Source organism: Plectropomus leopardus, chromosome 10 (assembly GCF_026936395.1).
Source record: "Plectropomus leopardus strain MGB_pleo_1.0 chromosome 10, ASM2693639v1, whole genome shotgun sequence".
Lineage (NCBI taxonomy): Eukaryota > Metazoa > Chordata > Actinopteri > Perciformes > Serranidae > Plectropomus > Plectropomus leopardus.
Window position 1 is genome coordinate 30,949,349 of NC_142185.1, and position 13,709 is coordinate 30,963,057.

At 38.2% G+C, this 13,709-nt stretch overlaps 1 protein-coding gene across 3 annotated transcripts in view; it reads left to right on the forward strand.

The window, feature by feature from the left end:
• The window catches only part of man1a2 (mannosidase, alpha, class 1A, member 2), a 203,625-nt gene that overhangs the window by 156,203 nt on the left and 33,713 nt on the right, over window positions 1–13,709 (forward strand). For all 3 annotated transcript variants that reach the window (XM_088083570.1, XM_088083571.1, XM_042494453.2), the window contains exons 10-12: window positions 1,545–1,660; window positions 3,593–3,812; window positions 7,384–7,556. In XM_088083570.1, coding sequence (XP_087939696.1) covers window positions 1,545–1,660; window positions 3,593–3,812; window positions 7,384–7,556 — 509 coding nt within the window. The remainder of the gene's footprint in view (window positions 1–1,544; window positions 1,661–3,592; window positions 3,813–7,383; window positions 7,557–13,709) is intronic.

Sequence of the window (13,709 nt, forward strand, 5' to 3'; positions counted from 1 at the left end):
TATGATTACACAGAGCTGAAGAGATAGTCACACGCAGAGGATGACGGATATAACAGTTTCATCCGGTGAAGTCGAAGGTAAATTAATCCATTTTCATCCCAGATTGCTGCCTCAATAAGACTTTTGAGATAATGCAGCGAGAGGCATCGGTGGTACTTACAAAGTACATGTACTCAACTACTGTTTTTACTCGAGTAATGCCCTTTTCTTCTACATTATTCTTCTATAGCTACATTTCAGTGGGAAATAGTGTAATTTTTACTCCTCTACATTTATTTGATATCTTTAGTGACTTTGCAGATTGAGATTATTAATACAAAATATGATCAACAAAACAAACAAGATTAGCTCCACCTTTACGAGGTGCAACTTTAAAGTGATGAACACGTGAATGCATCAGTAATTATAGCACAATAATTTAGTATACATTATTCTGACATTAGCCATTTTGCATAAGGAGTTATTTACTTTTAGCACTTCAAAGGTTCATTATGCAGGATTGATAAACATCCTTAACACAAAAAAATTGAAACAATTGAAATTATAGACATATATATATATATAATAACTATGAATTAGGCTGTTAAATATGTTCTGTCTGATGCTGCCCCTCCACAGCAGTACGTTTCTTATCCTCCAGGTTGGACTCTTGTTTGCTTCTACAAACTGGGCCAGTTACCACCTACCACATGTAATACACTCAAGTACCTTAAACAACCCCACTTCAAAAAGTCTAAATTATCCCTTTCAGGAAATGATCAGAGGAGTATTGAACTTTCCCCCATAAAACTGGAGAATTTATGACCCATTTACTTAATTTGTTCAGTTTAAAGTAACTCTGAATATTGCACAGCAGTGAAAGATGTATCAGTACTTTTGCCAATGATTTATGTGTAATTCACAAAACCAAATTAACAAAAGCAATCAAACCATATGTGCTTTTTCAGAAAAGTGAAAAATGTATCGTATCTTCTGTCATACTGGTACTCTTGGGCAAATTTTAAATGCACAAGTTATTTTCTTTGTGTGATATAGTTGGTAATTCCTCTATAGGTCAGTGAAATTGCCCCTGAAACAGACCAAAGTGTCATTATAAAAAATCAGATCAAGTGGGGCTCAAAAGTCCCTCTGGAGAAAATAAGTTATTTTCACAGTCTGGTCAGAACGAGAGCTGGCTGCGTCCCATCTTCTCTATGTGGTGTCCTGCAAATTAGGACAGCCATGAAAGCTGTGTAAACTTTCAAGGGGACAATTGGGGACAGTGAAATGTGAGCCCATCAGGGAAACGGTAAACAAAAAAACGGGAAGTGAGTGGGGGAAAAAATGCTGCCAATATATTGTGGGTGTGGAAGAAGAAAACCAGCCTGGGTTTTCGATGGATGCTTTTGATGCCATATGTTTCTCTGCCAGTGACTTTCAGGCAAAGTCGAAGAATGAATAATTCACTTTGGCTTTCTTATTTGTCTGTTTCTCGCTGCTTTTCCTTTTTCCTCTGCCGTGTTTCGCACTTTTTAACCCTTTTTATTTCTCCTCCCTCTCTGCAGATCACACCTCAGTTGGAGGACTTGGCGACAGTTTTTACGAGTACCTGCTGAAGGCGTGGCTCATGTCAGACAAGACCGACACAGAGGCCCGCAAGACCTATGATGACGCCATCGAGGTACAATGTTATCAGATGTTTTCTGCATGAGTTTTAAACAAAGACATTCCCTTTTAACCCTTTAAATCCTGGATGGACGTCACTTTACTTGTGTTCCATTCAGATGTCTTTTACAGGTATTTAAACCTCTGAATCTGGAGAAAATTAGTTTGATTTCTTTCAAAAACATGGGATAAAAGACAAACGAGCAACTTGGCTAGAAATGCCTCCACTAATTGCAAGAACTTAGTATTTTTTTTTCTTTTTTTTGGTTTGTTTTATATTTATAGTATGTTAATTAGGTTCATAGTAGGTATGGGCAGTGTTGAATTTTTCTCATACCTTCATACCCTCCTGAAATTTCACCGGGGTGAACTGTGTATGACAGTGTAAGTGTGCGGCGCCGACACCCCCACCCCACCTCCTAGGTGGCAAGTGTGATACTTACTTTCAGCTTTTTAGACTAATAAACAAACACTAGAGACACAGGAAATGTTAAGAATATTGATATTCTTAGGGGCATCTGTGCCTCAGTGGATAGAGCGGGACCATGTGCAGAGGCTGAGTCCTCGCCGCAGCCGTCGTGGGTTTGACTCTGGCCTCGGCCCTTTGCTTCATGCCGTCCCCTGTCTCTCCCCCTTTCATAAATACTCTATGTCCTATCAAATAAAGGCCAAAAAAGCCCCAAAAATATCTTTGAAAAATAAAAAAAAAAGAATATTGATATTCTTACTCCTAATTTTATTATTTCCTTAAATGCAACTGTTCACCTTATAAACTTTCACTTGGTCACAGAAGACTGATGAAGCTTAAATGCCTTCTAACTCATCATAAAACACACTTCATTCAAACTTGACAGAAACAAAAAACTCACCCAAACCATCTTGGTAACTAGTAATGTAGTCATTATGTTACAATAATCACCAGCTCTGGTTTGTTCAAAATAAATCCTTAATTCTCCAAGTTACATATAAAAAATAAACATGTTGTTATTCCCGCGGTCTCGCTCTGCTGGTCGCTGGCCGTTTATAGTCCTGTAATTTATTCCTCCACCACTAGGTGTCGCTGAGTCTTTCAGCTCAGCTGCCTGTTTCATCAGTAGAGACTGAAGACTGAGCTCTGGTGGTGCGTGCTGTGCACTACATACATAGAAAGAGGACTGCCTATATATATGACGGTATTAATAAAAACATGCCTTTGGGTTTTTTAAATACCCTATAATACCGTGATACCGCACAAGCCTAGTTTGTAGGTTACAAAATAGAGGTTGTTTTTGCTAATAAAGGAAGGTGGATTCAGCGGGGAGCCGATGTTAGTGGTCTGTGGCTGATGCAGATGTTAGTGGTCTGTGGCTGATGCAGATGTTAGTGGTCTGTGGCTGATGCAGATGTTAGTGGTCTGTGGCTGATGCAGATGTTAGTGGTCTGTGGCTGATGCAGATGTCTGTCAGTCATCGAGAGTGTCACAGAGTGAGCAGAACAGACGCTGCAGAGCGGAGGTTGAGGGATGTGGCTGGATTTTTAATTCTACGCTCTCCTTGTCCTGTTTTCTTCTTCTTCCCTGCCCTCTTACACATGCACTAAATGTCAATGCCCCCTTCACACACCTTAACCCCATTAATACATTTACACGCACGTATACACTTAAAATTCCATTCATAACCTCCATTCACATTCTCTCTATAATAAACACTGTCATTCCACATTTCTGACCTTATCTCTTCCAAAATCCATATTCTCACGCAAACACACACATTTCACACAACTTGATGTGCTGTTTTAATCTCTACCTGCATACAAATACACACACACATACACCTAATATTTTATGTGGAACCTCTGTCCACATTCTCACTGAAAACATACTGCTTCATTCCAACTTATTTTCCAACAAACGTTCACACTTTTACCTAAATACATTCTCATTTAACCAACACACACTTTCTCCCTCAAGGCTATCGAGCGCCACCTGATTCGCAAATCTAATGGCGGTCTGACGTTCATTGGTGAGTGGAAGAACGGCCACCTGGAGAGGAAGATGGGCCACCTGGCCTGCTTCGCCGGCGGCATGTTTGCATTGGGCGCTGACGGCTCGCCCGACGACAAGGCCGGACACTACCTGCAGCTGGGAGCCGAGATCGCACACACCTGCCACGAGTCTTACGACAGGACGGGTGAGGAGGGAGACACACACACACACACACACACACACACACACACACACACACACACACACACACTTTGATTCTGAATTAAACTGGCATGATTGAACAGTACAGATCGTCTGTAAAGCTAAATATTTGGGAAAAAAAATACTAAACTTAAGATATTAGAAGGAAAAAATCGATCTTGAGGCACTCGTGTGGAGCAGCAACAAATGTACTTCTATTCAGTTTAAAAGCCTTTATTTAAAACATTGCGACTTGCATGAAAACACCGACCAGTTTCAACCCTAAGGTCTTCATCAGGGTGCAAAAAGGGGGACAAGAATAAAGCAAATGATTTCTAAACCTGGCAGTTCTCACCCAATCCTGACTGAAGTGAATGCAGGAGGTATGAGAGCAATGAATCACAATGAGGAGCCTATTTGAAGAAAACAAATCTCCACAAGTGTTCAGAAAAACATCCTGTACAAAAATTGGAAATAAATATCAAAATTACATCTATCACATTTATAAAAAATAAAAATAAAAATTTAAATAGATTAATTAATTAAAATTGCTTCTATACTAAAACATATCATAGAAAAATAGATAAATCAAGGCCTATGTGTTTGACCATCTCTGTTCTATGGTGTTCAAAAATTGCTAATCTTTTAGGTTCTAAAATTAAAAATATATATTTATATAATAATAATAAGAATAATTTTTAAGGTGATAACAAGATGATATTATTTTACCTTTTATAACAGTGGTGATTCTTACATTTAAGCCGATATTGTTACTGCTATAATGCGCTGTAATTGCATGCCTGTGACCTCAAAACCTAATCCTCAGCCAAGCAGTGTGGTTTATATCAGTTCGTTACACTTTAGATCATCTATTTTTTTGCATTTCACAGTGTTTTCATTGTCAAAAGATGTGGATGTTATCAACAGAAACACTCTTTTTTGTCAGTCCTTGGTTTAAGTACCTAATACACTGATCTGCTGATTGCAGTTTAATGACAGAAGAAAATTCTGAAATTTGTCCTGGGATGTTTAAGATATTTAAGTTTCACATAAATACTAAAAATACAAACAAGAATCAACAAAAGTAATACAACAAATGCTGCAAATCACAATAAACATCACAAAAAGTGGGTCCAGTGCAGCATATCACTCACTGCCTTTTACATTCAGTGTTCGACCAAAGCGATTTAGAAGCCACACTCTGATTTAAAAGGTTGACAGACTGAGGAACAAATTAATTTCTCAACCTGTTCAGCTGAGCCTGTGGGACTCTAAATCTTCTGTGTGATGGCAAAAGCTGATATTTTTCAAATAACGTGTGAGAAGGGCCAGAGGTAACGTTATCAGCCAGAAACAATTTTTGATGAAAACGCTGCATCAAATTAACTAGTGCTTCAAACCAGACTTTAGTTTTATTTGATTTATTTGAATCATACAGTCTTACAATTAAAACTATTTTTCCTTCCACTCTTCTTTTCTTTAACAACCCATCCCCTCCCACCCTACCTTGAAAGTCCATAAAAGCACAGTTCAACACTCAATAACATTGATTTGATATTAAAAAAGAGTTGAAAAAAGAGAATAAATAAACAAAAGAAAAGAAGGTTAAAAGGAGAGAAGGTCTTGTAGGTAAAACTTTTGAGAGTAAATAGTAATATTGAGTAATTACATAATATTTCTCTGCCATTCAAGAGGGAGTGTGTAAAAGCTGTTGAAATAATTGTTAATTATTAAGCATTGACTTTTTTTTTTTTTTTTTTTAAAATCTTTAGAGTCCCTGAGAGTGAATTTTAATTTCTCAAGTTTAGGAACTGATTTATTTTGTTTGATCCCCCAAAGTGATTTGTTGTGCAGCTGGAGTGATATTTAGAAAAAGCAATAAAACTACCGAAAGGACAATAAATTCACTGCATCTGTCTCAGGAATACTATTTTTTCGAGAGCCTGGTAGGTCGATTGGTTATGTTTCTTTTCTCGTAGGTATTACATTTTCAGCTGCTGGAAGCGTAAATATCTCATCCATTCAAAGGAGACCTTTAAAAAATACCTGCTCGGGATGTTTTCCCCGGCGAGGATCAATAAGTTGTCAGCAAAGAAACACCAGCGTGTGATCTTGCATCATGATTGTAAGTGCGTTAGACAGAAATCGTGAGGTTGCTGAGAGAAAGAGGAGAGGTTGCCATGGCAACAAATGAAGATGGAGAGAGAGGGGGGGGAAGAGAGAACTTTCTGGTTTGGTGGCGGGGAGTTTGATAGCAGCGGTCAGGCTGTCCAAAGTTGAGTTTGTTAGTTTTTAATGAGCAGTCATGGCAACCAGTGTGTGTGTGCGTGCATGCGTGCGTGTGTGTCAGTGTATTTTAGTCCTTTCAGTGACAGTGCTGTCTGTCACCACCTCCTTCATTTTCTCAGTAATTTTCCACAGTATTTTTTTTTTTTTGTAAGTCTCTTTTTATTGGTTTATGTGAACATGCAAAACAATATACACAACCAAATGAACATGAAGACCTTTCAATCATGTAAAAAGGGAAAATAAGTAAATAAATAAGTTGATAAATAAAGAAAGAAATGAAATTTAGAAAATAAATAAATAGAAAATAAAATGAACGAAACAAATTAATAGATAGAGAAAAGAAAAAAAGGGTAGGGTAATTAAATAATAATAATAATAAAACATTAAAATAGAAAAGGGGTAGAAAATAAGTCAAGCAAAATTTTTAAAAAAAAAAGTTCTGTAGACAAGGGTTATGAATCAAAACCTTCACAAGCAGACAATGGGTAGCTATGAGTTACATCACAGTGTGCTCCTGATACTCACACACAGTCAGGTCTGACGCATGAAACATGCACTATCCATTCATTTTCCACAGTCTTAATGTCCATCGCACAATGGATACTTGGCCGATTTTCGACAGGCTTTGTACCAAAACTACGTGGGTAGTATGTGGTGATGTAACGTCATTTTATTTAGACAGGGACAATAAAACAATAACTCTATATAAAGCAAGGAGAGATGCAGTGTACCAGGTTTAAGCAATGTTGCTGTTGTCCACCCATAGTCCCTGGGCAGGTAGGTGGAATAAATAAATTAACGACACAATTTGATTAAATAAAGTACAAAACATCACTTCATAAAACTTTACAAACATTATTCTCCTGTATCCCACTTCACCTAAAAAATCTCAAATTTGTGCAAAATTGCTGCTATTAAATGATCAGGGCACAGTCATTCTTACATCCTAAAACCATTTTGCCCCCCTCCACCCCCCAACATTAACAAATATGTGCACAATAAAAATTAAATATGTTACAATGCTGTACAATCCCAAGTCCTGAGCCCCATCTCCACTTAACTGGCAAATGTGTGCAGGTTTGCTGTGACAGTATCCGTAATCTGAAAGTTGGTACACGTTATTAGCTCTGTTGGAAGAGTAGATGAACTGTGGTAAACTTTCCTCCATCTAACCAGTGTCTTGTTGCCTCCGTTCCTTTCTTTTCCCTCCTCTGTGTCCCCTCTTGTCCCCTCCCCTCTTTCCTCTACTCTTCTGCACCTCCATCTTCCTCTTCTCCCCCCCAAAGTATTGAAGCTCGGCCCGGAGGCCTTTAAGTTCGACAGCGGCCTGGAGGCGGTGGCCGTACGGCAGAACGAAAAGTACTACATCCTGCGGCCGGAGGTCATCGAGACCTACTGGTACATGTGGAGGTTCACCCACGATCCCAAATATCGGCAGTGGGGCTGGGAGGCGGCTCAGGTAAATAACAGACATTTTATCATTTCAACTGCTGTAAAAAAATCCCATCTTCATTTTGTGTTGCTGAAGAATCTGGTGAGACATCTGTCGGATTTGCTCTGCGGCTCAAAACAAGTAGAGGTGAACAAGAAAAACGAAAAAAACAAAAAGGGCTTTTCAGAGTTGTGAACTAAATGAAAAACCAAAAGTCTAATGGAAAAGTTCACTCCATCGATCATCAGCTGTTGCTCGCATGTCACACTCTTGAAAACAAAGCACACAGAGCATCACAGGGGAGAGAGGGAGCAGGATTCAGTGAAGTTTATGGGAAACGTGGTCTAATAATAGTCAGAAATCCATCTACAATTAATTACACCGGGGTAAATGATGCATAACGGTTTAAATAAAGATCTTTAGGTACGGTAATGAGTGCTTTTTTAAAGTAGTATTTTATTTGCATCTCTAACTGAAATTTGAAGATCACTGACTTTATATTTTTCATTTCTTTTTATTCTTTAATTAATTATGTGTTTATTAATATATTTTTTTATTTTATTTCTTAATTTATTATATACGCATGTTTGTAATGATCCAAAGGAAGCCTCCAGGATGGATCTAGTTTGTACGTTTGATTTGTTGTTGTTTTTTGTTCTTTTTTTGTTTGTTTGTTTTTGAAAATTATATTTATTTGGTTTTCCAGAAATAAGAAAAACAGAAACATATACAAAGCTCTTACAAATAAACTGAAAAAAAGCTATTCTTGCATAGCTATTATGCTGAATAAATCATAGACTGTATAAAATAATGGGCCGAGCCACTGTGACGTCCCCTGTTGGTTTGTGAACTTTTGTTTAAAGCCTTGATGCGACATTGTAGCTGTCGCCATCTTTGATTTTTTGAGCCAAAAGAGATAATATTTTAAACCAGTGTCCAGCTGTAGTTTTCTCTGTGCTGTTTCAGGCCGTTGCAGCACAGTGTGTAGCCTGAAGTGAGCGTAGAGAGTACATTTGTGATTTTTACTTACAGTGGGTGAATGTTGGAAAGTTCAGCTTTGGATGAATTCGCTGTTGATCTAGGAGGCACTTAGAAATATGAGAACATTCACTTTGCTTTGTGGCATTAAGTGATGTATTAAAAGCACAGTCGTAGATGAAATGAAAGAATCTTAACAGCTGGCAGGTTTATGCTCTCACCCGTTAGCGATTGCAGTTGCAGATAAAGTAATTTCATTTGCACCATTAAACTCTGGGCTTTATCATTAGAGAGGAAGTATTCTAAGGTAATATCCCCCTAAGAATGACTTTTTTTAAATTTGATTCCGTTGCTTTGCGATCAAGTCAAATGTCACAGCTTCTTTATATTCCTTTATATGCTTTGTGTCCATTGAAAAGTATTGAAGCAGTGATCCAAGTCTGTTTTGCTGCATTTTAAACTGTGATTTAATATTGACTTTTGAGTCAGTAGATGAGTTTGAATCAGAGGGTCAGACTGCGGGTAATTGCAAGTCTTCATGTGTCTCTCTGGAAAAATAAAAAGCTGTTTTCATGCCTTTTCTCCCCCGTGCCCAAGACAGCCAGAGTTGTTTCCAGCTCCATTTGAGCTCAGAAACCAGATTTAGTGCAGGTCTCGTGAAGTGTTATCTTCCAGTTTCTTATCGTGTTTTCAGGTCTGTGTATGTGGAGACTGTAGCAGTGTCATACAGGGTTCATACGGTCATGAAAAACATGGAAAAGCCATGGAATTTGCTGGTAGTAATTTCCAGGCATTCGAAAACTAGACATGCCCAGAAAGTTTTGGAGAAGTCAGACTTTTGTTTCACAAACCTGTATAATAACACATAATGTGCTCAGGGATCACGGATTTTGTTTTTAGATTTTCTGGCTGTGATAAATAGTGTAATTTTTGTGATTTTTAAATAAAACATGCCTTTCAAAATTTAACAAAAAAGAAAAAGTTTCCTAAAATGTTTTCTATAAATACAGACAAAATATTTTAAGAGGAAAGAAGGAACCAACATTTTGAAAAAGAAGAAAAATAAATAAAAAATTTCCAATTTTTTTCCATTTCATTTTTATTTTTTAAAAAAAGGCAAGTAAGTAGTATAAATGGCTGTTTTAGAGAATTATTGGTATTTAAAATTTGCCTCAAAGTCATTAAAAAGTCAAAGAAATGTTTTGGTAAAAGCGTATGAACCCTGGTCAGAAGAGATTCTGACCTCACAGTGGAGCTCGCAGGTGAATGTGCTTCTTTCAGGTGTTATTAGTTATTTATTCTTCCCCTTGTGTTTAAAAATGAAATGCTTTCTGAAAGTAGAACAGAAATAAAAGCACTCTCTCCTTTTCACTCCTCTGCTCCTCTCCTAACAGAGGATTAGAGAGCTTGTCTTCTACACAGCAGCCGATGTGTCTGTCTAAATCTCAACCGGCTTGCTTGTCATCTTTTTTTTTCTAACTCTCCTACTCTTTTCATACTCTCCATTTTTCCCTCTTTCTCCTGCCAATCTTCTTGTCACCTATTTTTCCTCCATTTCGAAGCAGTGAAACTACTTCTCTTTGTTTTTCTGAGTGGGAGTAAGTGCGTACGTGCTTGTGCGGAAAGCAAATACATTTGGCAAAGTGTGTTTACGATGCATGATTGTGCCGAGTATGAGTGACACTAAAGAGAGCCGCTGCTGAAGGGCTCAGCTTTGCCTCTGTTGCATTATTTAATTATGCACATACGCATGCATATTAATGAAGGTGACAGAGCCGACATGTTGTGCTGATCTTATTTAATTTTTAGGTTGCTTTTTTTTAATTAATTTCACTGAGTTTAAGTAAAGTTCACATTTCAAATTGTAGGAAAAGATTATGTCTGATAGGGTTTGTGTATTTAATCTTGTCTTTATATTATTTGGGTAAGAAAAAAAAAGCAAATTTACTTTCTGCAGATTTGGGATGCTGGAAACTTTTTTTTTTTGGGGTCATAAATGATGAGGTATTTTCAAATCAGTTTTCAAAAGTTAAATAAAGACAATAAATATCTTATTGTTGATCTTACCATGCATGTAAAAGTTCAAAGTTACCTGCTTAACATAAGTTTTTGCCTTTTTGGTCTTGTTCAGATGATCTGGGTGGAAGCTGATTGCAGGGGAGAGAGAGATCACTGCTTTTGTTAATATGGACATGCATCACATCATCAGCTCAGTTAAAGTCTACAAAATTCAATGATTTCAGTGCATTTTACAGAAAACTAAAAGCACCAAATTAATTCTTTCAGATTCACCGGCATGGTAAAAGAGAGACAAAAAAAATGAATGGGAACTCCTTATCTTTGAAGTCCAAATATGTCCGTAAAGGTCGTCAGATCAAAGGAATCATGACTAATTTTGTCATTTAATGAATCCACGTTGAATAATGTCATGTCAAGTCCATTGCTAACCATGTACTCTAACTTTGAAAAAATATATTAATAATAATAATAATAATAATAACTTCAAATAAATATATATATATATTTTTTAAATGTTGTGTTTAGAAACATTTTATTCAGTCTTTATTGTGAATTTGAATAATAAGGAATAAAAGTTAAGGGAAAATTTGTTCTCTTGTAGAATGGCCGGTTGTACAAGTTGGTGGGCTAAGGCCTGTTAGGCCCACACCTGAAAAAATACATTTGTAAGCATTACATAATTCTGGTTATCCAAATGTTTTAACACTACAAACGTGCAGTCTCCAGTAGGTTAAAACATCATCTTCTAGGAATTTAATAATGCTAAATCCTCCACAAAAATCCCTGGTTCTTCAGTTCAGAAGCAGCTCTAGATACACACCTTCACTGCTGTGTCCCCATTCCATACTGTATTAACTGTACACTGTATGCAGCAGATACTAATCTTAATAGTCTACTGTTTTTTCAATTAGTGTAAAAACTTACTTACCTACCATTAACTGACTTTGTTCTAGTAGACTTTTATTTTGTGACTTTTTCAGTTTGCAAACTCAAAACCTGCCAAGAGTTTAGTATTTAGAATGGATTTGGGCCATCTCAGATTCTTAGCTTACTGCATGATCTCTGATAAAAATGATCTCTAAAAATCGTTCTTTTCTGTATTGGTTTGTCTTTTCATGTTTCTTTCTCGTTTCTTTCACAGACACACACACACACACAGAGAATTTTCTCACACAACACCTGAGGCTCTCTCTATGTTCACACGAAGCTTGACGTCCTCCTCTCTTCTTCTGTTGTTCTCTTTATCCCCCACACACGCACGCACACATGCGCACACACATACACACACACACACACACACACACACACACAGGCACACACACACTCACACACACACACACTCACCATGCACCCCAGCTGCATCAATCTGCTGCACTGAACCTGCCTCTGTTTGTCACGCTTCCTCTTCTCACAGCAGCCATTATCACTGGCTCGCTTTCACTACTCTGTGTGTGTGTGTGTGTGTGTGTGTGTGTGTGTGTGTGTGTGTGTGTGTGTGTGCGTGCGTGCGTGCGTGTGTGTGTGTGAGAGTGTGTGAGAGAGAGAGAGAGATTTTGGTTTTTTGTATGTGCCACACATAGACCATGCGTCAGTTGTTTTTTGTTTGTGTGTGCAGTTTGTGTGTTTGAGTGTGTGTAGGTGAAGCCCAGCTGCTGTAATGTGACATGTGTCCTCACTTAGCAGCTGCAGACACGCTGCTCCTCCTCCTCCTCCTCCTCCTTCTCCTACAGGTAGACTTTTTATCGGATAATTTATTTAGAACAGATGGTCGTTGTGTGTGTGTTCGTGTGTGTGTGTGTGTGTGTGTGTGTGTGTGTGTGTGTGTGTGTGTGTGTGTTCTACATTTATGGGTACAGTTTTACTGGGAAAATACTGTAACCCAATAGGGTTATTTGAAGTTCCCACGCTGTATGAAATAATGGATGTTGCTACGGTGACATCACCCATTGGTTGGTTGGTTGACTTCTGTTCTGAAGCCTTGATTTCAGCATTTCGGCGGTTGCCATCTTGCTTTTTTGGGGCCAGTAGTGGCCATATTTGGACAAGAGTATGGAGCAGTGGAGGAGTCAGTAGTGCAGCATTCCCACCTTGAACAGGCGATGTAAAATGGGCTACAGACTGTGATGATGTCTCGTAGACAGCCTGTCAGTCAAAGCGGCGGTGACCTTAATTACACACAATTATAGAATATAAATAGGTGAGTTATATCAGATCTCACCATACAGTTGTCATGAAATTGGCAATCAGCTGAAGCGATCAAAACAATTTTCTCTACCGAGCTGCAAAATGTTTATTTCTTCTGTAAAGATGGGTACTTTGACATGTTGTTTCTGTGTGGATATAAGGCTCATTTATGCTCCTTTACATAAGGAAATAGATCTGTCTATTTATAATGTTGTAAACATCACCGCTCTCCTCCATGCGTCTTTTATTTTAGCACAGATATAGCCAATAGATGGCACGAGAAGATGGGGTGAAAAATTCACAACAACAAACGAGATTACGTTAATAAAATAAAGCCTTTTAACAGAGGTGGAGTTGTAGACAACGGAGGTCTGTGCAGCCGTTATATACATCTCAAAATGAGGACAGAGAATTCTTTACGCTAATTTCACCACATATTTCTATAAACCATTTTTTGTTTTTAATGTAAATCTCTTCATCATGCAGAAAATGTGCTCAAATCCAGACAAAATGAACACAGAACAGACAAAAGTCTCCGTCTGTCTCCAGCTCCATGTGTAACATTGAGCATAATTGTGCCTTTATCTTTTTTTGTCTTTTGAGCCAGCCCCAAGTGGCCATTAGAGGAACTACAGTTTTTTGCACTTTTGCATTGGCATTGTCTTTTAAGCACCCAGACTTAATGAAGGATATACTCGGCTTGATACCGGTGTCTGAGTGTATGTGTGTGTTTATGTGTGTCTGCGTGTGTGTCAGCGTGTGTGTCTGAGTGTGTGTTGTGCAGGCTGTTGCGGGACACTGCAGTGTGGATCCAGAAGGGCAAATACACGTTGCACGCAGCAGTCCATGAATAACAGGCGTTAAGGTCCAAACTCCTTGCGATGGAAATCTGCTGACAGCAAAACGGTCACCCGAGGGCAGGATGGAAGGAGAAGACATTTATGTGTGTGTGTGTGTGTGTGTGTGTGTGTGTGTGTGTGTGTGTGTGTGTGTGTGTGT